Source organism: Schistocerca piceifrons, chromosome X, assembly GCF_021461385.2.
Source record: "Schistocerca piceifrons isolate TAMUIC-IGC-003096 chromosome X, iqSchPice1.1, whole genome shotgun sequence".
Classification (NCBI taxonomy): domain Eukaryota; kingdom Metazoa; phylum Arthropoda; class Insecta; order Orthoptera; family Acrididae; genus Schistocerca; species Schistocerca piceifrons.
The window spans coordinates 866,088,063-866,114,128 of NC_060149.1; the positions used below are offsets into that span (position 1 = coordinate 866,088,063).

Here is a 26,066-nt window from a genome sequence, read left to right on the forward strand (position 1 = left end):
AGCCTGGAACCGCGTGACCGCCACGGTCGCAGGTTCGAATCCTACCCCGGGCCTGGATGTGTGTGATGTCCTTAGGTTAGTTAGGTTTAAGTAGTTCTAAGTTCTAGGGGACTGATGACCGTAGATGTTAAGTCCCATAGTGCTCAGAGCCATTTTTTTTCTTCCACTGCGACCGCGGCTTTTTCTTCTTTTTGTGGCAGTTTGAAGTACGGCTTCAACGGTTGCTCACGGTCTTATTGTGTTGGTGGATGGCAAAACTGTTCTATTTGACAGTGGTGCCATTCCAAAGACATCACCGGAGTGCACTTTGAAGGCGTGGCGGTGGGACTTGAAGTCTCATACACACCTTCCGACGGCGAAAGTTCAGGTTGAAGGCATAACGACGAACAGCATTAGATACCAATATCGGTGCTTTACGATGGTCGACACCCATCGAGTGGTCAAATCAATACTATCGCTACATGAGTAGCCGTAGGAAGGCTAACGTTAACCGTGGTCGGAATCGGAGTCCTCAAGCATGGTGAGAGGAACTGGGTGTCGGTGCCAGTGCCGGGTTGTCGTGGTGCCAATGTTTTGTAAACCAACGACCGTGTCGCGTAGGGCTTCTACTTTGGCATAGAGACGCCTCGCCTTCTCTCGCATTGACGTTTTGAGAGTGGGCTTGTCCGTTTCCTCGTGGAGGGTAACTACCCTCGTGAGGGGAGGGGCATGCAGGCTCCACCGAAGCACCTTATTCTGCAGGCGCTGGAGGGTCTGCATCCAGGAGGGACTAATCGTAGCCCACGCACTGGAGCCATAGGTACAGCCGGAGCTTGGTGTCGAGGTTCAGTTCCCTGCTGGTGGGCCGCGGCTAGTCGGCGCGGCTCTTATATTCTCGTCGTGTAGAGGCCGCTCCTGTCTTGACGTCGTCTCACAGCCCTCTCTGCTGTAACGTTCCAGGCCGACGTGCTGGCACTTGATGTTACGCCGGAACACTTTACGTATATTTCAAATACTGCAGAAATAATGCCAAGTACAGGCGTCGTACGATGTACAAGCACAGTGAAACAGTTGTCGTTCGAGGAGGGGCAGCTTTTTATGTATTGTAGGAGCGGGGTTCAGATTCCCACCAAGCCTTCCTGACTTAACTTTCCTGCGGTTTCCGAAAATCATTTTAGACGAATGAAATGCCACGGCCGATTCCTTTTGCCCAATCCTCCTGTAATTTAGCTGCTGATGATTCTCGAATGACCTCGACGCGGTTAGGATTATAAACTTTTATCTTCCATCAATAGTTTTCTCTAGCTTCTGATTGTTGTTAAAGTTTGTACTGGGCGTTCAGCTCTGTTCTTCTCGTTCTCGACATCTTTCGTGGCTCCTTTTTAATGCGTATACAGTCTTGTGTTATAAAGCAGAACTTTTTTGCACAGCTAGCAAGCAGTCGCGTAAATTTCTTTGTGTAGTAGTCCATAAATAAGGGGATCGTACTGATATTAAAATTTTTGGGTTCACAAATCTGCTTTCCGTCACGCTTAACTTCTTTATATATTTATCCGTTATGCGCAATGCTTTTGGAAGGCCTTCTTCGAAAGAATAAGTTGGATGGCATAAAATACGAAATATCCCTAGATCGTTTACGGGTGTTGATGGTGAAGTATATTTCCTGATCATTTTAATTAGGTATTCAGTCAACACAAATCTTGCTGAGTTCGGGTGAATAACATTTCTCGCTGCGGACCCTGTTGTGTAAAAAGCTGGTACGATTTCCTGCAACAACACGTAAGCAACGAGCGTGGTGACTTTTCCTCTGACGATTGGGAACAGCGGTGTTGGATGCTATGCACCCGCTTAGCTTCTGAAATTTGGTCTCGTATAGGAGAAAGGTAGACTGTCTGCACATACCTCGTCGATTAGCTTCTACATCGTAGGCGGCGGAATGCGATATAGACAGACGCCTAGTTCTAAACAGCCTGGTGTTGCGTGAATGCGGGTAGAAAGGGATCGCCAAATGCGCTTGTGACGTGCGAGCGCGACGCGGCAGCGCGTGACCACAGCGTCGGCGGTCCGCCTGACTGCCGCTTCACACGTCGAGGCGGCGCCCCAACGGATCCATTCTCATCAGCTCGCCTCGCCCCGTCAACCCTTCGATTTGCAGACACACGCGCGGAATCTCTAGTTCACGTCCTTTTTTACTGCAATTTCATGCATACACTGGCACTTGCAGCGGTGAAAAGGTCACGGGGTAACGATATGTACATATACAGGTGGCAGTAGTATCGCGTAAACGAGGTATAAAAGGGAAGTGCACTGGCGGAGCTCTTATTTGTCCTCAGGTGATTCGTGTGAAAAGATTTCCGACGTAATTACGGTCGCACGACGGGAATTAACGGACTTTGAACGCGGCAAGGGACAGTCCATTTCGGAAATCTTTACGGAATTCGATATTCTGCGATCCACATTGTCAAGAGTGTGCCAAGAAGACCACTTTACGTATTACTTCTCACTACGGACGACGCAGTGGCCGACGGCTTTCACTTAACGACCGACAGCGATGGCATTTGCGTACAGTTGTCAGTGCTAACAGACGAGTAACACTGCGAAAAATCAATCTGGGACGTACGACGAACTTATGCGTTAGGACAGTGAGGCGAAATTTGGCGTTAATGGGCTATGGCACCAGACGACCGATGCGAGTGCCTTTGCTAACAGCATGACATCGCCTGCAGCGTCTCTCCTGGGCCCGTGACCATAGCGGTAGGACCACAGACGTCTGGTAAACCGTGGTCTGGTTAGATGAGTCCCAGTTTCAGCTGGTAACAGCTGACGGTAGGGTTCGAGTGTGGCGCAAACCCCACGAAACCGTGGACCCAAGTTGTCAACAAGGCACTATGTAAGCTGGTGGTTGGTCCATAATTGTGTGTTTACTGGACGTCATGTTCCCAAACAACGATGGAATTTTTATGGATGACAATGCGCTGTGTCACCGGGTCACAATTGTTCACTATTGTTTTGAAAAACATTCTGGACGGTTCGAGCAAATGGGTAGGCCACCCAGATCGCGCTCCACGAATCCCATCGAACATTTATGGAACATAATCGAGAGATCAATTCGTGCTCAAAATCCCGGACCGGCGACACTCGTAATTGTGGACGGCTATAGAGTCAGCGTGGCTCAATATTTCAGCAGGGGACTTGCAGTGACTTGTTGAGTCCATGCTACTTCGAGGTGCTGCACTACGCCAGGCAAAAGATGTCCGACATACTGTTAGGAGGTGTCTCGTGACTTTTGCCACCTTACTGTATATCAAACAACGCCACGGAGTGCTACACCCGCGTTTTAGTTTGACAAACTACATTCATTTTATGGGTTATTATACATTGCATTACGTAAAATTGGCACATTTAGCCTCATCTTATGGAAAAGAAATGTATCGCGTTGAAACGTGAGTGCCACAAAAATGATATCTTTTATTTATTGCACTCACACAGTGTCGTGTACAGGTGACAGTATTTCAATATTTGACGCCCATATAAGATGCATGTTCAGACATATGCCCACTTCCATCCTCTCCCCTTCACTCGTGCCATCATTGATACGTATTAACAGGGACAGTGAAACATGAAGAAAAGCCAACAGTGACAGAAAGCGGCGGCCTGGCGCGCGCTGACTTGTGCTTCCGCCATGCACCAGTGCTGGAGTACTCCCTGTTTTTTGTGTTTTACTGTCCCATTTAATACGTATCGATAACACAAAAATCCCACTAGACTGATTTGGGATCACTATATTGCACGTAAAATTCCGCTTTAAAATTCATTTTGTTTGCAACGGGAAAAAAAATCAAACGCTTTCCGTCAACACTGGGCGTCGCATGAAGGATGTGATGAGCATTATTTGTTGGGGCTGGCTCTAGTTATATATTGCAAAAACAAAGCTGGAAATATCTGCCGAAACAATGGAGCAAATGCGCGTGACAGCTCCGTATATATTTGCGTTGCTTGATCCCTTATCTTCACGGTGTAGCATGTTAATCTGGTGATCTGGATTTGGTAGTGATAGCGATTGTATTTAGTCAGGTTTCTCTAAATGATTTAAGAGCAACAACTGCGTGGTTGCTTTGAAAAAGTGGCGGCTGATTTTCTGATCCATCCTTGCCCAATACGAGCTTCCGCTCCGTCTCTAATGAATGTATCCTCGACGTAAAGTCAAACTTTGCTTCAAATTTTGCTTCCTCACTAATATGGTGTACAAATAGTCTGCAGGACTTCGAAAACTATTTTAATCTCCAGCTTCTGTGAACTGATCTCCTTTCTCTCACTAGATTGTGGTGGTAATTTTTGTTGGCTATGCGGTTATCAGTGACACTAATTGTTTTAGTGGTGGTGGTCTGAACCTAACATTCAGTTATTTGTAACTTCTGTTTTCCAAGTTATGTTTTTGTCACCGATTTGCGGTACGCCCTATTCCTACTTGTTGATGCTGAGACTGTCAGTGGTATGTGTAGTTACTTTGCTACTATAATCTTGAATAGACGTTAGTAAATCTTGGTAGACCGTAGTGAAATGTGGTGATGGCACTTAGTGTACTAATCTTAGTACCATGGAGGACATTGAGATTCACAGTCCCATGCGCGGGGTGGCAGCAACAGCGATTTCTATGCCTTCACTCCACAGAACGCAGCGAAATGATTCACAATTTAATCTAAGGCATTGGCTCATAATTTAGTGATTAAGAACTCCTTTAGGTGAGTCAGATTCTGGCGGTAATAATTTTTTCCGTCATCGGGATTTCAGCCAGTCAGTTCTAGGCTAATGGCACTTCATTGCGGTCCTGCAGAGGGGCGGCAGAGCGGTTACATCAACAATACCGCAATACTTTTGAGGCTCTTCATCGAACACAGCTAATACTTAAATTTCTGTGTAGCAGTCTCGTGCTAGAGTCCAGTGAATACACAAGACGTGTAGCGATGAAGCACAAAGCTTTCGTTTGGCTTGTTAATGCTGCTGGGGACATTCGGTAGCCGCCAGAATAGCACGGGAAATAATCCTGTACGTAATGAGATAGCGGCGCCCACCGTGCTGGCTTCCTCTGATTCTCGTGCTACCGAAACACTCGGGAGCAGCCACGTTCAAACCCGGAGAATTATTTCTACTTTTTTCTTCACCAATGTCTGAGTAACTATCGTATGAAGTGAAGCAGTAATTTATAAAAACTTGGTTTGACCAACACAGGGCTTTATTAGGTCCGATCACAATGGATGTAGTGCGTCCTCTCGTTCATATGAACTTGCCATGGGGTCACCCATGCAGTAATTGATGACGGGGGAGGGGGTGACAGGAACTTCAATAAAACAAGATCTCTGAATAACTGTGTGACTTGGCATTGTTCTCGTACTCTCGGAAGAATAAAAAGGAATAATTGAGTTTAACGTCACATCGACAACGCTGTCATTAGAGACGAAGCACACGCTAGGATTACGAAAGTATGGAGAAGGAAATCTGCCTTGCCCATTTCGAAGGAACCATCCCGGCATTTGCATGAAGCGATTTAGGGAAATCACGGAAAACCTAAATCTGGATGGCTGGGCTTGGATTTGAACTGCTTTCCTCCTGAATGCAAGTCCATCGTGCTAACCACTCCGTCACCTCGCTCGGTACACTCGAAGGAACGCTCGGATGGAAGTCATATAAATCTTCGATCAATCTATGTTCAGTCATCAGTTTTTCTATTACGTATCTGACACATTAACAAAATGTCACACTAACTGGTACGTTTTTGATACTGAAAATTATGCGTATTAAATTTCAGAAAGCGAACACTTCCATTTGCCAAACACCATCATTCGATACTATAGGTAGTTTTGTATCATCTTCCCGGATGGATGTTGGACCCGCCAGGTTAGCCGAGAGCGCTAATGCGCTGCTTCCTGGACTCGGATCGAATCCGCTCGGCGGATTAACGACGAGAGCTGGTGTGCCGGCCAGCCTGGGTGTGGTTTTTAGGCGGTTATCCACATCCCCCTAGGTGAATACCGGGCTTGTCCCCACGTCTCACCTCAGTTACACGACTCTGAGACATTTGACACACATTCGCACTATTTCATGATTTACACTAGACGCAGACACTGGGGTACACTAATTCCATCCCGGGGTATATGGGGTGGCGGCAGGAAGGGTATCCGCCCACTCCTTCAAAATTAATCATGTCAAATCCGTACTTACCCTGCCGACACTGCGCACGATGCGCGACAAAGGCAGTAGCAAAAGAAGAAGACCCGGATGGATGTTGGATAGAGTGAATTTTTACACCCACTCTGTGATATGTTCGAATTGTCTGCTGGGTATAAGTAATCGTACGTGGTTATCAGACTGTTTTCAACTGGCCGATCTTGGCTCTTCTGCGTGATTCACAAACCCGGCTAAATCTCGTGGTCGTGCGGTAGCGTTCTCGCTTCCCACGCCCGGGTTCCCGGGTTCGATTCCCGGCGGGGTCAGGGATTTTCTCTGCCTCGTGATGGCTGGGTGTTGTGTGCTGTCCTTAGGTTAGTTAGGTTTAAGTAGTTCTAAGTTCTAGTGGACTGATGACCATAGATGTTAAGTCCCATAGTGCTCAGAGCCATTTGAACCATTTTGAACAAACCCGGCTAACTCGCGTTGTTTGTTTATACGCAGAAATGCACCTTCGAAGTACCGATAGAGTACGGGTGTCGCTGTGCTGATATTGCGTAAATTTGGAGCGATTCTTGAGTTTGCTCCGCTCGCACCAGCAACACGCCGAGCCAAGTCCAGCTGCGTTCAGATTATTTTCGGACTTCCAGTTAGCCGGTTGGGCACGGTAAGTGAGAGATGAACCTCTCGTCGACGTCGAGTGCTATTCTTGTTGGGCAAGGCTCCTGAAATAGAAAGACTGTGGCCTGAGTGGGAAATTATCCGTAGGGAAAGCACGGGAAAATAAAACAGTTATGCCAAACGCGCGTTGATATTCGGGAGGAGGACGTTCAGTACCTGATCGATTGTTCTTATTAAGGTTTTCACTGGTCATCTCGATTCGCTCATGTCTACAAGCGACAGATAATGCTTTTACACAGTTCACGGGTAACTGCTTGTCTTACACAGGGTTTCACGCAATTCTTGTTACAAGCGTCTAGGGGACGCGACGCACTCTCGCCTTAGAAGAGGACGTCCTTCGTCACGTGGAAGAGAACCTGACGACCAATATTCGAAAGATTGCCCATGCTGTGGGCTCCTGTGGAGCACACAGGTCACAGCTCATCGTCTTCGCTGTGTGCGTACTGTGAAGCGGGAGATTTGAAAGTGATGTATTTTAGATCGAAACCGTACATTTCTGGGCATGGGTTCCTTATCAAAACTTTATTAAGTCCTTTCTACAACTCCTAGAAGCCCGTAACAGGATTTGTGAAACACCCTGTATACACCTAGTCAAATTCAGCAGAGCGTAGGATGGCAATCGCTCCGCAGAATTCCCACGATTCGTTTTGTGGATGACCTATATCGTATGTACAGTTTGGAAAGTGTGTATGCGTCCTTTGTATTTATTTGCCTACTTTGCATATACATTACCGTCTAAAAAGTGAGGAGATGCATATTCCGCTATTGTGATCATTACACGGTGGTTAAGACATATTTTCCTGAAACCTTACGGTGCGTATACGCTGCTTACAACGAGCGCTCGATAACAGACAGCCTACGAGCACGTTAAGTCTGTCGCAGATTACGTATTGAAACCTGTTCTTTGGATACTGGTCAAGAAGAGAGCTTATAACTTAGCCGGCGAAACGTGACAAAATAAAAGCAATATGAAACAGAATTGTCTTTTAGCGATGATACAATTATTTAATTGTCTCGTCAAGCTAACAATGCTAATGTAACATTTCTGTCGAGAAATGCGGTTAGCGTAACCCTATAAAAATAGCCTGTTAGAATACGTCATTGTTACGTATCTTACGTTTATTTTAGCAAATTTGGAAAAAAACGTTTACCGTGGGCCGAGCCATCTCCGCACTTTGCTGCTGGCCGAGTGAGCAGTAGCGTGTGACCTGGAAATGCGATGAGACGGTGGTCGGCGCGAAGGTGATTGTCTGGGAGGCTGTGAGGTCAGGGCTCAGTAGGACAGCGGGACCGGTCGCGCCGCTCGGCACCAGTCGCCGCTGCTCGGTGGCTTCCGGAAACACGGCGCGTCTGCCGCTTGCCTGCTGCCTGCTGCCGTTGCGGGAACCGGTCAGCTGCGCCTCAGCCGACATAAAAACGGAAAACGGAGCTTTCTCCGCGTAGTCGCTTGTTCAATGCACGAAATTTGAGACGAAAGAACAGTGTACCTATGGTATAAAGTGGATTAGCATTCTGTAGGGAGCACCTTGTGGACAGATAAGCTCAACCAGTGGGCGCTGGCTTTCACGGCTTTTAGGCAGCAGTGTTAGGATCGGGTGCTGTCTTGCTACAAAACTAACTCATAGAATGAGGTGATGGGCGACAGAGGAAGTAAGTGGTTGAATCGTCTCAAAATGACGATACGCTTTTAAGTTACCTCGGATGAGGTGAAGTGTCATTGTTATTATTTACCTTCCACATCAGAACAGATTATCTTGGGATGATATGGCGATCAATATTTAACCTTTTCACACGCGTATGGTTCCCTTGACTTTCTTGCGTAACACCATTCCAACAATGATGGGCGATGAATGAACGTCGTTGTAGAGGCTGGATTGCGATCCCGTGACTTGGTGCAGCTGAACTGTCCCCGCAACTCTCAGGATGGCTGTCGAACAATTCTTCAATCGGTTCTGGGGGTACGGAAGAGCCGACTGTGCCACTGATTCTGACAACCTACAGTGACCATGCGCAAGCAGGTCCAGTCGAATGGACCAACCAGCTTCATGCAGGCAGCAGTCGTCTGTATCGAACGGGAACTTCCCCCGCAGTCTTATTCTGTCACCAAAGCTGCTGCAACGGTTGATCAGCTCGTACAGTGCCAGACTTGTGTACTATCGTAATAGTGCAAACTTGCTAAAGAACAAGCTGTATTGTCATACTCTGAGCTGCTAGGTGTCATGACATAATCACTGGCATGTCTTCCAGTGTCGAACGTACCGGTAAAGTGTGCAATAATTAATTCTCTGGGCTCCTTCGGGGGACATTATTCGTGTCCAAGAATGTATACTAAAAAGTTCACCGTGCAATATACTTTACATTGTATTAACATTTACTGTTCTTCAGTTAGAGTATAGAGCGCGGCAATAACGAGCAAACCATAAAAATTTCAGTTTTTCCGAGAGTTACAACGATCGTGGCGAAATGCGCGATGTTTATACCATAATTTGTTTAAACGTCTCCGTTTGATTAAGAGGCTGTTTAATACCGACTTACGGTAAAATAAACTTTTCAACTTCGTGTCTCTTCAAGAATTTTTCATCTTAAATCATATCTCTCTGGCTGCTTTTAGATTCGAAATTTTATTATTAATTGTATTATTCATTTTATCGTGTTTCCATTAGTTTGCTAATAAAAGGGCGAAACTTTATTTTTAGAGTTTAAATGTGCTTCACTGACCTGTCGTATTGGAATTTAGAAGTTAATGGTAGTTCTGAAAACTAGGGTCAGCTGGGAAATCATCGGAAATATGACTGTTTACCAAATGCGACTTTATCATGGCCGCTGATACCTTACCTCACCTCGATAATGAGAAAAAATTATAGGAACAGTCCTACTTGTTCCTGAAGATAAGGTTGTGGCGTGAGAACATAAGTAGCTACAGCTTTGTGGAGGCCTTGCTGGTTGGGGGTGACCTTGAACCGACCGGGTGACCTTGACGGCACCCCTGTGTAAAGGCAGCTCCCCCTAAAGCCCGCATTCCCGTACCTGCAGCGCTACGCCGAGTCCATCCCTTGTACGCAACTCTGCTGGTCTCGATCAGCTGACGACGCCCCACACTGCATTATACATGTCTACGGTCTATGCGTCCCTCCCGCAGTACTTCGTGGCCACAACCAGGCGAACGTGTCATACAATGAGATACGCTTTTAATTTGCAAAGAGAGCAAATTTCTGGAATGCAGGCTGGCAAGACATTTACGGCCGAGCATCTTGCACCACCAGCTTCTGTAAACTCTGTCTGCACAGATTGAACAACTAATGAGATACTGAATCGTGGGTCGAGGCCGTAGTTTGAGACGTGTTCCTCCTGAAGCGATGTTCACTGTTATAACCATTTGGCCATTCATCTAGGCTCTTCACAAAGATTTGGTCCAAGTCCCAACAGGAAAAAAAAAAATTAAGAGTTCCTGACACGGAACAATATTTATGGCTCGCTTTTCGCTGCGGACGGTTTGTAGTTAATTTTCGATCCATACAGCTCGTATGTTGTGTACTTGAATCCGTATACGTTTGGGGACCTCCAGATGACTTTCAAGTGCGTTCAACCACATTTGTTTCCATATGAGCCCTTCAGATACATTTCGTGCCTGTATGTTTCGAACGTCACCTTAGCCGTAAGACGAAATGCTAGCGCCACAATTGGCCATTTAAATCCGTTGATTTCCCTTGGCCTGAATGCTGCTTTGTCTTCTATGTTAAAACTGTTCAGCTCTTCGGCTATGCCTTCATTGCGAAGTGACCTCGATTTGAATTGGGGACGGAAGTCCCTCCGGTATTGCCGTAACGCGGTTTGAACAAAACCTGTTTCATGATAAGCGGACGAGTTTCATTCGTGCCATCTCCGGTGGTGTCTCATCTTGATGAAATTTCGCCTCAATATAATGGGTGCATATTTTTAAGACTTAAAGACCCTTTTTCAATTATGTTGCATAGCTTCAGTTATAGTGTCAGGCAGTGTGAGGAATGACCATTTCATTACATTGATAAGTCGAAGGAAAGAAGGAATGGCTGGTCGGGGAAACATTCTTTTTTCTTTCGAGTATATTGCCATTGTCTGGTATCAGAGAATTAACGGGATCCGGTTCGTTATAGGGGAATAACCTCAGCTGCCCTGTTGGCGTTGAAGTGCAGCGATGTAACGTGATACAAAGATCACGGGACCTCAGGTCTCCGCTCCAGATCTGAGTCCAAAAATCGTGACTGTCGCTTTCCCCGTCCCCAGTTCCCACCACACTTGTCACACGGAAGCTGGAGTCACGCCATCACAATTCTCGCTTTTCTCTTTCTCGTGTACATGTTGCAAGAAGGAAACCATTAAGAAATGTGAAAGGGCTGACAGATTAGCACCGCATTCCTTATTTAGTATTTACTGTTTCGTACAGCCTCTCCTCTTTTAGCCATTGGAAACTCCTCCACATTTCGTGGACGTTTACGAATAGTCTGCTGCTTCGTTTTCGCAGTTAAGAAATCGGCGACTGGATTCGAACGTGGGCGTACTTCTTTTGGAAGTGATGCACGTGAAGGACATCCCAAAAATGCGTTCAAAAATCAAAACATCGTCGAAGTGGACAGCACGGTATCTGATGACCAGCGATTAAAGGTGGACGAAACGGCGTGAGTATATAATATATTTCACTCGAAGAATTAACTACGAGGAAGCTTGTGAAAGACGGGCATCGCATTAGTTGAATGTTGGTCAAAAGCAATTTCGAAATAGTTACTCAGCCATGTTAATACCAGTTTAAAAAAGGTTTACGACGGATGAGATTTTAAGTCAAAATCGAAACACCAGTCGAAGCAGGCATAGTAGATTTCTTCTGCCGGCGAGGTTATGACCAACGTTTGGCTACGAAAGGGAGTCTGCTTAATGATGTGTAACACAATAACTGGTGAAAACATCGTGTATATAGCTACTAATGCACAGTGCGTGGCGGACGGTACATCGTACCAGTAATGTAGATTTTCCTCCCTGTTCTATTCTCGTTTACAGCGAGGGAAAACGACTATCGATCTGTACGTCCCATAATCTCTCGTATTTATTCTCGCTGTTCTTGCGCGAGATATATGTGGGTGGCAGCCTAACGGCCACACTGTAGTCTTCGAGTAAAAGTTACTAAATTACTTTCCAAAGATTTCCATTCCAGTTCTCCGAGCATCTCTTTTATAATTTCGTATGGGCTAAACCGACATGTTACGGAACACAGTCTTTCGGCAGCAGGGCGAGAAATGTTTTATGTAGCACATTACGGTCCGCTCGTATATACGTAGCGAGCAGGCGATCTACGGAGATGCGGAGTGTCGGCTGCCAAATAGAGCAGGATCCCGATAGAGAGCACGGAGAAACGGTGGCCGTGCTTTCCTCGGCCGACCCCGTTGCGCCAGTCTGCCCGCGGCCGCTGCGCGCGCCACACCTCCTCCACCACTCGCCGCACCACTCTGCTCCTAAGGTCTGTTTCTCGTGCAGCTATCACCATCGCTTGTCGTAAAGGAACACTATTCGACGAAGTCATTACAGTAGTTGAACGCGTGCTGTGCTGAAAAGCGTAGGAGGAAAGAAATCCTGTGGCGTATTTATAGTAAGATTCCGGCGTCGAGCTTGAAGCGCTTCAGGGAAACCTCAATAATCCGAATGAGCAGGCGTCCATTTCAAACAGTTCCACCCCGGCCTGCCCCCTAATCCGAGTTCGGCGACTTAACCACTGCACCACCTTCCTCTAACAGTTCATTCAGAGAAATCGTGACTGTTTTCGTTGGTGATCTACATCTTAAGGGACGCCTGCGAGCTATTCTTCAGAGTTTCTGGCACATCAGTAACGCTTATCAATGCGTGACGAAAAACAATCCATAGGCAAATTCCATAATCATCACAGGAGACTGGCTCTATGAAACACACACACACACACACACACACACACACACTCGCTCACTCACTCACTTCGAAACAGACCGGCAAGAGTTTCTGTACTTAGTTTCATAGTGTCCAGAGTACGTGTAACTCGTAACCAATACCTCATCTCGGTCCGACACACAGTTTTAACTTTTCAGTTACAGCCGCGTATCCCGTTCTTTTTGGACTCATACTCAGAAAATAGCGTCAAGTGTTAGGACGTACTTGCCATACGACTGTATACGAATTCTTTTAGTAACTTCAGTAATCCGATGGTTCTTGTTGCTGTTTCCAGTATGTGTTGAATATGTCACTTGATCTGGGGTAGGCGGCCGGTGTGACTGTGCGGTTCTAGGCGCTTCAGTCTGGAACCGCGTGACCGCTACGGTTGCTGGTTCGAATCCTGCCTCGGGAATGGATGTGTGTGATGTCCTTAGGTTAGTTAGGTTTAAGTAGTTCTAAGTTTTAGGGGACTGATGACCACAGATGTTAAGTCCCATAGCGCTCAGAGCCATTTGAACCATTTTTGATCTGGGGTATGAGTCTGATGCGATTCCCAAATATAGAAAACAGTGCACCATGCGTCTATCAAACATTTGTACATTGTTACTGTTGCTAAATAAGGAAACTGAAGCCGGCAGAAAACCGCGCCGAATCGTATTCCGTTTCTAAGCAGCGGCATGTTTTCATTACTCAGAGATGTAAAACAGGAATCACAACAATGTTTGCCCAAACAGGTGTGAAGAATGACAAAAAAAGGGAAAAACACTGTGCATCTAGTGGGCGTGGTAAACTTTGCTCCCACGGCTGGCTACGTTTTGCGATGTAAGAACAAGTTAATAAATGTTCTGCCCACGTGAAACGGTAAGGTTGCATTGTGGCACAGCCGACGATGAATGCCTTCGGCTTACATGTTCATTCACAGACACGTCTCACCGTATAGGAAAATCACTTGCTCATACGCCGTGCTGCGCCAACAAAAAAATGCGCGCTTCCGTCATGTCCTTCATTTATGTTACTTGTCCTATCTCTAAGGACCTCGATGTCGACGGGATTAAGCATCTTTCCTGTTTCCGTGCTTGAAGTTGCCGCCTTACGATTAGGTTGTGTTGGCGGAATGAAGATATTTTCGAAATCCTAGTTGTTAATTGTTAACTGAAATCGAATTATCTGTGAAATTAAAAATCTGCCTCGTGTTCAGTGCACAAGGTTATTAGGAAAATTATAACATTTTTTGTGGGTCCAGTTCGTAACATGGCGTTCGTTGGCATACTATGCTATTGAAAAATATGGCACCCGATTGCTTTTTAAGCACTCTGTTGCAATGCATTAAATCAATTGCATGGGAAGATTAGGGAGTTAACACCGTGGCAATATATGTCACTGCAAACAGAAGGCTTCGTGCGGGCATTAGCTTACCGATTCACAGATAATACAGGAAAACAAAATCTGGATGACTGAAAGGGGGATACGAACCCATATCCTTAATCTCTGCAATACCTCACTCGATCCTAGTAACAATGGAGCGGGAAAGTGTTATAGGTGATCTCATTGCATTGGGTAAACGAGAGTAATGAAAATTCTCAACCTCAGCTGTCCTAATACAACTATGAGCAGCTATTTTGTTCTGTTACGTTTTGCACTGGGTGTGCAATGCCTGATACTGTAAATGTTCGTAAATATTTATTGTTCAGATCTGAGGAATAAAACTTCAGAAAGATTAATGGTAAAGTAATCAGCCCGCGTGGATGGCATTAAAATGTAGGGACCCGGTAGCAATTACAAAGCTGATGTGCCTCTTATTGTTTCGAGTCTGTCAAGTGAAAGAAGTAACTCAATAATTTTTAGCACGTTGTGGCCGTGATGAATTGACCAACCTAAAGATAAAGAATCCACCAATACTTCCTGCGTTCCTATCTGTTTGCACGTGCATACAAGTCAACGTGCGCTGTACCAGATTGGGCACGTTGTGTGTACTGGACGAGCCCAGCAGAAGTTCTCCCGTTTCCTAAATATAATGCGTCACCACCACTTTCCGTCGCTTGCGAAGACGCTGACCCTGTGAAGTGTCCCATGCGTTCTACGCAGCATTTTAACTTCGACTATAGCAAATCTCATCGTGAATGCCCAATATAGTAATTTTATGTGGTGTTTCATGTTGGTAGGTGTTACTACATGGATGTTTCGTTTTGCAGACTCTTCATACGAGAAGGCTTGTCGGCGGGGCAGCGCTCCAGCTACCCCCGTTCTCAACAGCCGGGGCTTGGAGCTAACGCCATCTAGGCTTGTGGTGAGTACTTATGCAGCATGTCCAGCGAAGGAATCGCTGATTTCAAAATTAAAATTCGTACAGCTTTTACAATAAACATTTCGTTTGTTGCACTCTATCGATTTTAGTTTTCGAAATATTTATACAGTAGCTTCGAAATAGTTCGAAAAGCTGCTAACGGACTGCGCTATAATTCACAATACGTAGTGCCTATAAATAGTTCGTCGGAGCTCAAAGGGATCAGTTCCATCTTTGAAACGTGAAAGGAATTAGCGTACTTAAGAAAGAGGTTGAAAAAATGTGTTTCATGGAACAACGTGGGTTCCTGGTACTGAAGTGCCACAGGTTAGAACGCAGTCCTACGCCAATAAAGGGCAGTTTTCGAACAGGATTTAATTTTCCGAAAGGAGCCGATGCGAAAACCATTCGCAAGCTCTTCGCCAAATTCCAACGGACGGACAGCGTGGGAAATGCTTAGCGGCTAACGTTGGCTCTAGACAAAACGTAGTTTCTCCTCAAAATGTCGCCACGGTTTCTGGAATTATTCAGCAAAATCCAAGGAAATTCGCTGGAAGAATTGCAGCACAGACTGATTTCATGCGTTCCAGCACACAGAAAATCCTGAGACACAGTCTACACTCGTTTACATTTAAAATCCAAAGCCGCCAGCTTTGGGACAGAGGGCTGCCTTTGTGAACCAGATTCTCCCAATGAATGATAGTGAAGGATTTTATGTTGGCTGCGTCTGGTTCACAAATGAAGTACACTTCCACCTGAAAGGAGTCGTGAATAAATAAAATTTGCTATTTTGGTGTTACAAAAAGCCTCATTTGTGTGAAACGAAGCCGGCCGTGGTGGCCGAGCGGTTCTAGGCGCTTCAGTCGGAACCGTGCGACTGCTACGGTCGCAGGTTCGAATCCTGCCTCGGGCATGGATGTGTGTGATGTCCTTAGAACTACTTAAACCTAAATAAACTAAGTTCTAAGGGACTGATGACCTCAGATGTTAAGTCCCATAGTGCTCAGAGTCATTTGAACCATTCTGATTAGCCGAGCGGTCTAGGACGCTGCAGTCATGGGCTGTGCGGCTGGTCCCGGCGGAGGTTCGAGTCCTCCCTCGGGCATGGGCGTGTGTGTTTGTCCTTAGGATAATTTAGGTTAAGTAGTTTGTAAGCTTAGGGACCTTAGCAGTTAAGTCCCATAAGAAAAAAAAGGAAGAAAAAAAGAACCATTTTGTGAAGCGAAGCTACTAATATTCTCCCAAAGTTAGTGTTTGGGTTACGACATGCAGCAGAGGCATTACTGGCGCCTTTTTCGCACGAGATCTCTAGTGTACGTTACGTTGCAATTTTGGAACAATTTGTTGCCACACAGCGTCAAAGCATAGACCGAGCATAGAATGGTTAATGGACGATGGGGCCAGACAACATCACACCGAAAAGATGTTTCGCTTTCTCGGTGAATACTTTGGGAGTAGAATCATTGCGTTCGATTGTTGCAACTTTACTGGCGCAGGGATGGATTGGCCTCCATATTCGCCCGATCTGACTACTTGTGACTACTTTTTGTTCAAAAATGGCTCTGAGCACTATGGGACATAACATCTTAGGTCATCAGTCCCCTAGAACTTAGAACTACTTAAACCTAACTAACCTAAGGACATCACACACATCCATGCCCGAGGCAGGATTCGAACCTGCGACCGTAGCAGCCCTGCGGCTCCGGACTGCAGCGCTAGAACCGCACGGCCACCGCGGCCGGCGACTACTTTTTGTGGGACACATTGAAAGACGCTGTCTACCAGAACAATCCCACAACCCTGGACGAGCGTGAATCAATGTTCTGCGTGTCATGTGAGTCCATATCCGTTGAGACAGTACAGGATGTGATGGCAAATTTCATTGCTTGCGCCATCTCCGTACTGCGCGTATTGGACATTTCGAAGAGATTGTGGCGTGATCGCAAAGGCTGCTTGTAGAGAACCAGTTTAAATATGCACGCAGAAACTGTACCAGATGCATAGCGTACAGCGCCATCTGTTGACAGCTTTTCGAACTATTTCGAAACTTCTGTATAGTTTCTGTAAAAAAAATTCTTACAGCTTTCACAATAAACATACTTTGGGTTGCATTCGTCTATCGATCTTAGATTTCGAGATATTTAATTCTGAAATCAGGGACTTCTTCGTTGGAAACCCTGTATCCTGATGTAAACCTTACAAATATCTAGCCACTAGTGGATTTGAATAACTGATGAATTTCTGAACCACAAGATACGCTTCTCAACTATTTCGCTATCATCTCCTGGTTTTTCTTCTTGTCAACGCCATTAAAACTTTACCCAAAAAGAGACCGCATGTGCTAAATGTGTGACCTGGGTTTTTGTGTTTAGATATCAATTGAGGTTAAACTACGCTATTCTATGTCTTCCGTGCGGTTCTAGGCGCTACAGTCTGGAGCCGAGCGACCGCTACGGTCGCAGGTTCGAATCGAGCCTCGGGCATGAATGTGTGTGATGTCCTTAGGTTAGTTAGGTTTAATTAGTTCTAAGTTCTAGGCGACTGATGACCTCAGAAGTTAAGTCTCATAGTGCTCGGCGCCATTTGAACCATTTGAACCATCTATGTCTTCACATTTAGCACGATTTCCGCCTCTCCGTGAAAAATTTCACTACACCCACTGACAGGTCTTATATTACTGTCTTTGCGTTTAAAAAAATCTCCAATTTCCTAACTTAGCGAGATGAAGTTCTGTTGTGCTGTACCCTCGTTCGGGAGAACAGCAGCCGTCCAGACTTACGTTTTGCGTGATCTCCGTAAATCCAAAAAATGGTTCAAATGGCTCTGAGCATTATGGGACACAACCGCTGAGGTCATCAGTCCCCTAGAACTTGGAACTACTTAAACGTAACTAACCTAAGGACATCACACACATCCATGCCCGAGGCAGGATTCGAACCTGCGACCGTAGCGATCGCGCGGTTCCAGACTGTAGCGTCTAGAACCGCTTGGCCACTCTGGCCGGCCTCCGTAAATCGCTCAGTGAAAATGCCGGGACGGTTCCTCTGAAAAGGACACGTTCCATATCACTGTCTAGATCCGAGCTGATCTCCAGTGGGTTCGTCGTTGACTGGATCTTTAACCCATTCGGGTGCCCTTACAGAAAGGACGTCGTCCAATGTATAAAAACTCGTTATGTGTTTCAGTTAAACAGTAGATCAAATACGAAGGCGTGCTGAAAAGTAATGCCACCGAACTTTTTATGAGAAAACTCTCAAAGCTTTTTAAATAAAACAAACGTTATTGACATTCTACGTCTTTATTCATTCTTCATGGCTACATATTTGCGACCCTCTGCCACTATACGGCTTCGAATTGTAGCGTGTAACATGGCGGTGTGTAACGTAGCTATTTAAGTATTTGGGGAACAGCTTGCTGTAATCGAGTTTTGAATTCGAAGAGTTCGTCCACATATGGAGCACCATCTCGTTCAGCATGACAGTGTCACACACGAGCACAGTGACATCTGTAACAATCCGACGCCTTCGGTTCACCGTCATCAAAGAACACCGTAGAGAACTTCACTTGGATAGTGATGAAGCGGTACAGGCAGAGGTGAGGTTCTGGCTCCGTCAACAGTGTCAAACATTCTACAGTAACGGTATCAACAAACTTGTCTCTCTTTGGGAGAAATGTGTTCGTCGTCTGGGTGACTATGTTGAGAAATTAATAATGGCTCTGAGCACTATGGGACTTAACATCTGTGGTCATCAGTCCCCTAGAACTTAGAACTACTTAAACCTAACTAACCTAAGGACATCACACACATCCATGCCCGAGGCAGGATTCGAACCTGCGACCGTAGCAGTCGCGCGGTTCCGGACTGAGCGCGTTAACCGCGAGACCACCGCGGCCGGCGAGAAATTAATATGTAGATATGAAGAATAAAGATGTAGAATGTTGATAAAGTTTGTTATATTCAAACGCTTTGAGAGTTTTGACCTGAAAAACTGGGAGACATTACTTTTCAGCATGCCCTCGTACTTAAGTGTAGTAGTTACACAAAAAAGTAATCCCTATGAGTAATTATTGAAACCCGTTTCATTCATATCTCGAACCATAAGTGAAATATTAAACATTCACGTCACGTGAAACACCCTGTAAATCCCAGAGGGCATATAGGAAATATATTCTACCTGGGAGCAGTTTGAGTGAACGGATTCCGTTCCTTGCTTGAAGTTCCCTCTGCGTGTTTCTATACTAGCAGCAAGGTGGACAGACTGCAATTTTTTTTTCTTTTTTTCGTTTCTCTCTTTGTCCTGTATGACCAACGTAGCATTTGGTTGTGCTATGAACCTATATGTCTAATATGTAGTAACAAGTCGTCGTTGTGGCATTCATTTATGTCAGTCTGTGTCCGTACGATCTGCGGATTTACAGTCAGCTTCATATTTGCCGTTGATGGGATGTTGTGCAGAAGTTTACAGAAGTAGTTGAATTTTTTTTTCTGTAGAGAGATTATATCCAGAGCTTATGTCCTTAATCGTGTTCTATATTTTTTGACCTCGCACGCCGCAGTTATCGCTGTCCGACGAAGAATAAAGTCGAGTGACGCGGCGCCTAGAAACTACCGTTTGCATGTCTTCGTTGACGTTTCACCCAGTGACGCATTTTTGAGCTTCTGAACTTCAAACATATTTCAATACTAGATGGAGTGTCTGAGGTCGTCCTCTCGCAATACATAGTCCTTTTCTTCTGCTTCTCCAGTGAGCCTCCATCCTGTACGACATGAGTAGTGTGTACCGACGTGACTCACGTTCTTAAATGGTGAAACAGACATTTCTGTGATCCAGACAATCATCTTCACACAGTCATAAAAAAATTTCGGGTTTCGCCCAAGAGACCAGGAAAATACGTAAATTAAAAGCGAAGAATAACTTTTTTTGTAATGTTTCGAAATTCAGTATTTCGCTCGCCTCGAGAGTTACGAAATCTGTCATTACTGACCAGTTCAATTGTTTTTCTTCTGACCACATCGCGATCGTGTACGAAGTAATGAATTGTAATTGCTCATTCGAGGCGCTATTCTATACTACAAAATGAAAGCCGTAGCTTCCAGTAAACGAGTTAGATTCATTATTGAAATCAAGTGGAAAAAGAGTTGTAGGAAGAAATAGCGAACTAAATGCAAGTTAGGACGACTTGTGACGCGACTAGAATAAACTCTCTCACAGTGTAGCAGGTTATATCATTAAATGAGACTTAGTGAAAGCCATAACTGGAGGCGACGTCTCCGCCTTTCGTAGGTTGGCAGTAAGTGAAGAGCTGAAACGAATCCGGCGGCGCTCAGGAGATTTGAAACCTCGGCAAGCTGGTAAGCTTCTTTGCTGGCTTTCAGCGCCTCCTCGCCTTAGGAACAAAAAAATAACATCTAGTTCACTCCCTGCCAGCAGATACTGGAAACATTTCCTTCCTACAGAATAAGATGGGACACTGTAGCTCTCTTAAAGAAGGTTCCAGATGCGGAAGCCTCGCAGCGTTAGTCATGGAGTGATGATAATGTACTAGTATACTTTCGCAAAAATAAACTCACATTTAGTTCCAGTCTACACAATCCTCTAGTGCAGTGTTCAATGTTGTTGGGAAATTCACCCACACGAAGGCTTTGCTGTAGTAGCGTCTGAATTCTAGCAGGTGATATACTGCCTGCTAGATTTTGTCGTTGTCGAATAGGAATAGCAGTTCCAAGTATTTCTATAATATAAACTAAAACACGTTTTCTTTACTTATGAGAAACTAGGGCTTAGTATTTCGATGATGTGTTGTGAATGATAACGAGGAAGTACTTCAAGGTCACCTAGTGCAAGAAGTCCGCAAAATTGCTTTCTCTCTTGTTAGCTCATGTATGGAGTTACTTTACTAACTGATTTCGTTTACTCAAAATACGGTTACGATGTGGAACGAGTCAGCTTACAGGCTTTTGATATATGAATCTTTTTTTCATGCAAGCCCAACCTTTTCATTCGCGAACGAATATATAAGCCTACAACAATGGAAAATAAATTTGGTTGCGGTCTTTTCCCCTACAGATACTAAAAGGTTATAAATTGCTGTGTGTTAATGGGTTACAAGGAGTTGTCAACAAGGAGCATATTCAGTTTAGTTTTAAACCTGACTTTGCTCTCTATCAGGCAGTTTACATCACTGGGTAGGTAATGGAAAAATTTTACAGCATAATTCGCAACTATATGGCCCAAATTCAGTATTAAAGAAGAGCAATGAAGTTTTTTCTTAGTGTTGTATTTATAGATTTTATAATTCACTTTGATCTCTGATACATTACTTTCAGTATATTTCGTGACATAAATATATATTTAATGTGAAGTTGCAGTTAAATAGTCCAACTTTTAAGTAAGATGACTATGAAAAGAACAGGGGGCGAATACCATATTTTATTTATATGGTACTGCTTTATTCAATATAAACTTTCTTTCTAAAAGAAGAGTTGTCCCGTAATTAGAACTTTATAAAAAACTGACCTACTTATCAACTCCTTATCATTCACGACATCTGTGGTTGGTGTTGTACCTAACGACAAATGGTTCAAATGACTCTGAGCACTATGGGACTTAACTTCTGAGGTCATCAGTCCCCTAGAACTTAGAACTACTTAAACCTAACCAACCTAAGGACATCACACACATCCATGCCCGAGGCAGGATTCGAACGTGCGACCGTAGCGGTCGCTCGGTTCCAGACTGAAGCGCCTAGAACCGCTCGGTCACAGTGGCCGGCGTACCTAAAATACTTCCGAAATTGATAACACGATGTTTTTCTACGAAGTTAAGGTGAGAGCTTGTGCAGAAAGCTTTCAAAAACGTTCTTTGAAAACATTCATTTATCTTTTATTGTCCGACTTTTAAGACTTTTTGTAATAGCAGTATCATGCGGCAGCCTTGGTCAGATGAAATTTCTTATGTGACCAAGCATTCAGTCATGAGCGTCATTTTCCTTAAAGACCCATATTTTCTCTCTCATCGTCCTAATATTTTTGTAGCTCAGGTTCATTCGACTTTCCTGGGCGACAGCCTGTGAAAAATATTATGCTTTCTCATATGCGTTTTTCGTATCAGAGACTCAGTCTGTTCAGCATTTGCGCTTTTGTCCTACTGGATCGCTGAAAAAACACCCTTATGTCATGAGCAGAGTTGAGGCTTTATAACCTACTATCGCATAACGGTTATCGCTAGTTCCAGCTGCGCGCTTTCATCACAACACTCATTTGTATGCCCCTCATGAATTGTATGCTGTTATCTAAATTTAGGAACGGCTGTTGACTCGTTCAGAATCACCCAGCCATTTCTTTGATTATTCAAATGAACACAGTTCGTCAAATCGTTAAGTGGGAGGGCGGGGGTAGACATATTCCGAAATGACCAGTCGATATAATGTTGAACTTACGTCTGTGACTATTTAACTTTAACCTTTCAAGTAGATAGTATCCTCCTGCTAAGCTATTAATTTCTAGTGGCAAAACTGTAATGTTCGTAACCTGCTCAGAATCAAACGGAAGGAAAAGAACGTGAGTTTTTAGAGCTTTGCAACAGTTATATATCATGGATGGCACAACACTTTAATTATTTAAACTAGCTGTTAAAATGACACAAATGAAATTAGTTAAACCCAACTTATATGGCACTGAGGAAATGCACTCACAATCATAATAGCCTAATTTTCAAAATGATTTGTTAGGTTTACTACGATGCTTTCAAGACTGGGCTGTATTTAGGAGTCCGCGATGTAGGTATGATTTCTCGAAGAAACTGATTTTCAAAATTTGAGAAATACTGTACTGAACTGATATTGTTGAATGAGAGATATTTCACTTCGGCCGTTTCAGCGAATTGACGTACGTATTCTGGCAGTTCCTTATTTCTGTCCAGAAAGCCGCCACTTCAGGGATTCGGCAAAGGGCACTGGCCTCTAATCGAATGCGCCCAGCGGGTTAACGACAAGAGCCAGTGTGCCAGTCAGCCTCGATGTGTTTTTAGGCGGTTTCCCACATCCGACAAGGTGAATACTGTGCTGGTCCGAAAGTACTGCCTCAGTTACACGATCCGCAAACATTTAGGTAACATTAGCACACTTTCTAATTGTTAACACTAGATTCAGACAGGTGGGGCATCCCTCTACCACTAACATTGCCAATCCAAAAATTATCATACTGGCCCCTTAAAGGTATGGGATAATAGTATAATGACCAGGAAAGAGAAGACTCATTTTTGCCCAGAAATCCGTGTGCCATAATTGTGGAACAAATTCGATTTTATGGCATGTAGGTATACAGTGCATTACGAGTTATACACGTGGTGAGATGGAAAATTGATTGCTACAAGCACTGCTACTAGAGTTCTACGGTTGACTACATTTTGCAGAGTTTAACTAATAGCAGTTTGAGTGCATTTTGCTGGGAAGGTCCTTTATCGTGGCAAGTGCTAGTAAAATTCTTCAAATAGATGTGGGACACCATGAAATGATGCGTATCATGTCATCGGTTGTACTTCGTTTTGAAAGTTCAGTGCCGCAAAAAAGAGAACAGGAATAAATAATCGAGAAATATTTCTTCCTTCAAAAAAGTTGTCATTCGCCCAACCATCAAGGACGAAGATACAAAGAAACGTCAGAAAATTCTGTGCCCGTTTGGAAGGACATTTTGTGTCGTCGATCCATAAATACACTCACGAGAAACTGAATCAGACACACCTAACCAGTAATGGTAGCGCCCATTTTCGCCCCGATGAAGACGGCGATGCTTCATAACACGACTCCACAATACACATTAGGGAGCTGTTCTGCTCCGTGACTGAACAAATCGCGGATATTTGTCCACGCTGGGTCCAAGGGCCATGTATCCCGCTCACTACTATTCCAGATGTGTCGTCGGGGTTGTGATTAGTGGCCTTACGTGGGGAGAAGTGGGGCGGAAGCACCACACAAGAATCCTCATGTGTGGGAAGTGTTCTGCAGCGATGGCGTGGCCCCTGTCTTGGCTCAACGTACAGGCAGGGAAACAAACGGATGCACATGACCAGCCAATAGGTTCCTGTATTGTTCGCCGGCAGATGTGTTAGGACCGTCATTTCATCCACTATTTTCTTTAAATGTGAACTGTTGGCAAGTGGAATGTTCCGCGTCACCGGCGTGCGCCCTTTCCGTGCTTACAGTGTTTAATCTTTCCATCCTGTGACGTGGAATACGCGCAGGTGCTCGTGTAGGCAAGGACGTTTCTAGGCCCATCCGCCCCCAGCTTGAAGTTGGAATTCAGTAGTTAATTCGAAAATTTGTTGAGATTTTAATTTCATCTTAGGACTAGTACGAAAACACATTTCGTAGAATCTTAATTCATTGTGACATCTACAACATAAAAACATTTACAGAAAATGTAACAGCGTAGCCGGCCGGAGTGGCCGAGCGGTTCTAGGCACTTCAGTCTGGAACCGCGCGACCGCTACGTCGCATGTTCGAATCCTACCTCGGGCATGGATCTGTGTGATGTCCTTAGGTTAGTTATGTTTAAGTAGTTCTAAGTTCTAGGGGACTGATGACCTCAGATGTTAGGTCCCATAGTGCTCAGAGCCAATTTGAACCATTTATTTTTGAAATTGCATATTTACAAAATCAGCTCAAATGAGGGCGCAAATAAACACGCGAGTCACTCATGTAAGACGGCACGCGAGTCACTCGTGTAAGACGGATGTGTTGCTCATGCTTATATGTAAAATAAAATGAGTAATGTATTAGCGCTGAGTACAAACTAGCTTAGTGATGGATGGTGGTGCTCTCAGCCTTCAGCACCCCTTGTGCAACCATTGCATCTCAGAGTAGGGCCGCCTGAGCAATAGTGACAAGCTGGTTCTGGATGCGACGTCAGCTCTCAGTTGTTATTGTCCAGCAGCTATTTGCGAGACTGTGGTGGTCCTCTTCCCTGCTCTTACTGTTCTTACAGTCGACAGCGATCCCTGTCATTCACACGTTGCATTTGAATGAGGCAGTGATGTTTTCCCCAAACCGAAAACTGGCGATCCACCCTTAACATTGTGGCCCAGTGTCTGCTGGACTACGAGCACACATAATCTGGTCACAATCAAATGCCTCTTGTCCATCTTGGGCAGTATGGCGTCCGACGACATCCCAGCCACTTGACCGGCATAACTATTCCATTCGCCGTAGCGACAGAGCCACTCTCTCTGCATTACAACGGGGATCTCTTATCCAGTTGTTCATGGATTGAGTATTGCATAAGTATAAGAATTTAATCAACATATGTTGGGTACGGTGGTAATCCTTAGCGCTTTCTGTGTTGGGTATTTTATTCTGCAGTTGTCAGTATGATATGATGGATCGAGTTAAAAATGAAAGTTTGAGACTGAGTTGTACTTCAAAAAAGTACAAAAGTTCGCCAGAGTAGTAACTTTTAGAAACGTTACGACATGTACCATGATCTCGAATCCTAGGAACTTCTAGTCCAGTGGAATGAAAACGGGAAATAAATCTAAAGGGAAGTAGTTAATTTAACGTTTCGTCGACGGCAAAGTTGTTAGAGACAGTGCAATAGCACAGTTGATGAACAGGCTGTAGCTTGTTGAAAAATTTGTGTTGGTATCTACCTATTGGGACAGGGATTTGAACATCCTTCCTGCGCCCCCCCCCCCCCCCCCAAAAAAAAGTGTTGTTAACCATCTCGCTCAGCTCTCATGTTATGTCTGTTGTCGTGAAACACTGTCGATATTGTTCTCCGAAGTAGTCTGTGCCTTAGTCGATGATCAGTGTCATATTGTCTTGGAAGGATAAGTTCTCAATCTGTGGAGTAGGAACAGACCCAGGAGGGGTCTCACTACCAACTTTTACTTAATGCTACGACTATTGTGATTGCATTGTCGAAATGCGTCTCCGTATTGGATGGTTATCAGCTTCTCATAGAGCCTGCTTACTTTGCTTTACTTCGCTTTTTCGTGTCCGGAAACCAAATCGTAGTCTTTCAGCACAG

General features: G+C 44.7%; 1 protein-coding gene across 1 annotated transcript in view; it reads left to right on the forward strand.

Moving 5' to 3' along the window:
• Window positions 1-26,066, forward strand: part of LOC124722744 (ras GTPase-activating protein raskol) — a 696,613-nt gene that overhangs the window by 642,350 nt on the left and 28,197 nt on the right. The window contains exon 5 of the mRNA XM_047247885.1: window positions 14,949-15,043. Coding sequence (XP_047103841.1) covers window positions 14,949-15,043 — 95 coding nt within the window. The remainder of the gene's footprint in view (window positions 1-14,948; window positions 15,044-26,066) is intronic.